The sequence below is a fragment of the Pinus tabuliformis genome, chromosome 2_2 (genome assembly GCF_031772625.1).
Source record: "Pinus tabuliformis cultivar Carrire ecotype Pingquan chromosome 2_2, CPIR1, whole genome shotgun sequence".
NCBI lineage: Eukaryota > Viridiplantae > Streptophyta > Pinopsida > Pinales > Pinaceae > Pinus > Pinus tabuliformis.
This window is the reverse complement of record NC_142300.1, coordinates 663,324,717-663,329,436: the sequence shown is the minus strand read 5'-3', so window position 1 is coordinate 663,329,436 and position 4,720 is coordinate 663,324,717. Positions and strand designations below refer to the sequence as shown.

The window sequence follows — 4,720 nt, the reverse complement described above, 5'->3', positions numbered from 1 at the left end:
ACAAGGGAATTAAGAAATATTTCCCCAACATTTTATTTATTTAAACTTGTGTGTGTGTGTGTCATGTGAGTGATCATATTATTAGTTGGTGGAATCCTCAACAAATTATATGCCATGTTAATATTTATCAAGTTTGTAATTGTTTTTTTTTTAATTTTACAGAGAACATTTGTTTGTCCTGTAGATGGTTGCTTTTTCTTTTGCAGTTACAATAGGACCATTTAAATCATCACATGATAAAGCATGAAGGAAATTCATTTGGGCAACCCAAAGAGGATTGGAACTGCATTTATCATCTATGTCTAATTTGAAATGCCATGCGAAGCGACATAGAGATAGTGGCGAGGCATAGAGAGACAGGTGAGTCATGACAGAGTCTAAATCTACAATCCAGATAGGTGAAAAAGTATTCTTTCCCAAAGCCATGTTGTGGGATGGTGTTTGAAAGTCCATCAAGGATAGTGAAAACCCCTGGATGATATGCATTGTAAGTATTTACTCTCCCTCCCCCCACTGCAAATATTTCTTTTCTGTTTGCACAGGAACTGTGTTTGATTATTGCTCAGAATGATGGACCTGTGTTTGTTTAGTTAAGCATTTGTTATATGTTCCACTTACTTATAATTCTACACTAGGGGCTGCTTGAATATGGCTAGGTCAATGCTCACACATAGAACTTATTATTGATATCTGAGATCCACTGTGTCATTAGGTTCAAATCAACTTTATGTGGATTATCTTCTAGGTTATTCAAACCTCCGTTTGATTCATGGGCCATGGGTTGAAGCCATGCCCTAGTCCTCTCAATTGGTTGGTGTCAGAATTTGCCTTTTGTTTGCATGTCCAATTCCATTGCAGTATGCTTCATTCAATATTACTTTCATATCTGTAGAATTCTAATGACTATCTAAGCATCACTAATTTGCTTCTCTTTTTGGGTTTTTGATACTGATTCTATATTAATTGGAAACTTTTTTTAATATGAATTCGTTTTTGTTTTCTGGCTAGTTTTACCAGTTTTTAATACAGGAGCAATCAATCTTTCCCGTCCTATTTATCTTGTGAAATTATCCATTGCACTTGTACATTCCATGTTCCCAAGACGTAAGCTTTCTAGCAGCACATTTTTATCTGATTGTTTTGACACAGTGAAACCAGGATGGCAACACAACATGGGCAGTTTATCTTTCACTTTGAGTAACATATTTTCTTTGTTCACCTCAGATGAAGACGAACATGTTTTTTTTTCACATAGAATTATGGAAGGAAAGGAGGCCTGTGAGAAATTGGCAACTATATGTTTGCTTGCAAACATGAACGTCTACCTAACAAAAGAATTCAACATGCCAAATGTGGCCACTTCATACATCCTTGACCTGTGGACATTCTCTTGTTGTATGCTTCTTTTTCAATTGTCTCTGCTTATATCAATAGTCATAAGTATTTGAAGATGCACAGTCAAGAAATCCATTCTAGTAACTATTGATCAATTTGAAATAAATTAGTGTTTCAACTTTTTGTTTTTATTGTAATAGTGCAAGCTGAGACTTCAGGCATTAAATCTTTGTGTGTCCCAAAAGCAAAATGTAGTCATATATTGCAGCTGAGTAACCGCCTTCTAATATGCAGGTCTTTTTGTGAAGGGAATGAATCTTCTCTTTTACATCCATATTTCCACAGTTCAGACCACCTCCATGCGACACTAATACAGGGAACCCGTCTGGACTTGCATCAAGAGGTAAAAATGCTTTACTATATTCCTCCTTTATAATGATGGTCGTAGGTGCAGGTGGTATCAAACCATGTTTTCTAGATTTTGGAGCAGATAAATTTGATTATACTACAGAGCTTCTTCATTGGCATTTACTTTCATCCGCTATAGCGATAATGGTGGCACTCACGATCATAGTATACATTCATGATGATGTAAGCTGGAGTTGGGGTTTGTGTATCCCTACCAGTCTGATGTCTCTTTCTATCATGAGCTTCCTTCTGGGTGCCAATCTCTACATTTGTATTACAGCAGTGGGAAATTCATTCACTAGCTTTGCACAAGTTCTGGTTGCTGCACGAAGAAATGCCATCTTTTGTTTCCTTCTCGGTCATCGGGGTACTATGATATTCCACAACAGGAAGTTCTCAAATCAAGGATGTATCTCACAGACCAATTCATGTAAGTCCATGTCACACACTTTTGATTGATTTGCTACTGATAATGAGTTTTGGGCTGGTGGTCTGTTTGGGTATTTTTGTGATGGTTTCGAAGCTTAGGAAGACATGGTCATATTATGGGGCTATGCAGGAAGAGGATGCAAGCCAGAGAACTGAGGAAGCCCAATGCTCTAAAGGATTCATGACCAAAGTGTTTCACAATAGGAGAGGTAATTTTAGTGATATTCCATTTGTTTGGATTGCACTAAAGTCCATTTTGTCTGATTGAAATTGGTGTCATTTGTTTTAAATTAACTGATATGGGTTTTCATTTATTTGGATAATTCAAATCGTTGCCCTCCATTGAAATGGGTTTTAATTTCAATTTGTTTTTGAAATTGATGCAACAGATTGTAGATCAACACACATTACATGGGATGATCTCCACATTTCATCTCAGACTGAAACCACAAGTCCAAGATTTAGAACTGTCCAGTCAAAAAGTTCCATGATTTCTGAGGATTCTTGTAGCTCCCCCAGACGAATCCTGTTCATGGAAGACAGAAATCAACAGGGTAAGTTACATCACGACTAATCCATTGGTTGTTTTTAAGGTAGTGCTTGTGGCCATATAGGGTTAATTTTGCTAGGGCTAGGATCTCATACATTATTTTTCACTCAATCAGCCTCAGATAATTTTCGGGAGGGTGCTTCAAACCCTTAACCTTCCCTGTAAAGAAGCTGAGAATGCAAAGGTAGTAGTGGACTACTTCAACCAGGGCAGAACATCTTCTGTTAATGGACTAAGAGATGCCTGTTATGTATGGGCATGAGGTATGTAAGTTTTAAATCATTAGAACTCATAATTTTGAAGTCTTGTTTTATTTTGCTTGCTTCTCCGAGCTTCTGAATTACTCATCAAATTTTGTCTCATTCTTATCACCGAAATGACTTCTTTTATTCCAGGCAACAAGGCAACTGAGATCAATGGGAGTCAAGGCACCCATTGTTGCACTTACAGAAAATACCCTGCAATCTGATAAAAACCTTTTCTTTGAGGCTGTTGTGGATGTTTTTCAAGCAAAGGTATGTAAATACCTGTCCGACATGTTCTTTCAAGCATGAATTTTCTTTTAGGTGATGTGTATTCCATTTTATTTATTTCTGAAGTGATATTGGATATTTGTTACAATGCATCCAAATTCTGATTTATGTTTGGCATCTATATCATCTGGCCCCTTTGCAGCCTCTCCCTAGAGACAGACTTGTAAAATTACTGGCTCGATATGGTGTTAGGGGTTGTGTTTGCCAACAGGAGTTGAAAGAGTTCCTAGATTTCATTGTATTATACCTAGCTTTGTTATGAAAAATACAGTGTTGGTTGCCTACTTTGTGGGTTTCTGATGCGTCACTCGATCGGCATTATTGCAGTGCCTTGATTAAGTAATGAAGAATATGGTTTTAGGGTTTCCAGGCATTTGCACTATAGTAATCTTCCTAATCAGCACTGAATTTTTCTCCATCTTGGGGAAGGCAGGCTAGAGCTGGAAGTAAAATGTATCAACGGATTCGAAGTAAGGCATTATTTTTTAATTATGAGTGTCATCGTTGAAGTTGCAGCACTATTAAAGAGCGAATATATCAGAAATTTGGAAATGAACTTGGGTAGGAAGGATATCGATCCTCACCTCTAAATAACGGAGCTAAACCCAATTTACCTTTTTTGAAGGACTTTGCCAAAGGTAAACCGACAAAATTTAAAATCAGAATATAACATCAATAATTTAAATATTTTATTTTCTCGTATAATAATCCCATTAAAAGTATATTGCAAAAGGAAGATTTAAAATGAAAATGAAAATTTCTCTTTAAAATAATTCACAATGCATTTGTCCTGTGACATGTATATTGCATAAGGAAGATTTAAAATGCACATTAAGATATCTCTTTAAAATCATTCACAATGCATTTGTCCTGTGACATATATTCAAGTTCTAATAAAATGTTATAATTTCATGAGTTCCTTCTCAATATCCAGTCAAAGCTGGTGTGAACCATATTCATTGGAAAGAGGCTGAAATCAAATTTTCAATATCCAGTCAAAGCGGGTTTAAACCATACTCATTGGCAAGATGCTGGAATCAACGAAAAGACCATGAGAGAACTTTTACCTTTTTAGTGAAACCGAAAGAGTGGGACTTGGTGGGAAATACCCTTTCGAAATTCTCGCTCTTCCTCTATATGGGTGACATGCACAATTTGTATCTGCTAAGGATTATGAAATTATGTTACCAATATTTTGGATTCTGGTTGTCCACAAATTCACCGTGGTTATTCATAAAATGTTTTGAAGTCATCTAGCAATGTCTCTGAGAGTGAATTTTATTTTCACTTCCTTTTGTCGAGGGGCATTTACATTAAAGTAAAATAATGAGTGTTGGTCTGGTGGCCTGTTTGGATATTTTTGGGATGGTTTGGAAGCATAGGAGCACATGGTCATATTGTGGGGCTATGCAAGAAGAGGATGCAAGCCAGAGAACAGGAAGCCCAATGCTCTAAAGTCCGTTTG

The 4,720-nt window shown here is 36.6% G+C and overlaps 1 protein-coding gene across 1 annotated transcript; it reads left to right on the top strand.

Annotated features, from left to right (window-relative positions):
* Window positions 1-2,215: 2,215 nt before the first annotated feature.
* LOC149194350 (uncharacterized) lies at window positions 2,216-2,937 on the top strand. The gene is made up of 3 exons (XM_089407647.1): window positions 2,216-2,381; window positions 2,562-2,726; window positions 2,838-2,937. Exons 1-3 carry the CDS (start codon window positions 2,216-2,218, stop codon window positions 2,873-2,875), a joined length of 369 nt encoding a protein of 122 aa, XP_089263773.1. The 3' UTR covers window positions 2,876-2,937.
* Window positions 2,938-4,720: the final 1,783 nt, after the last annotated feature.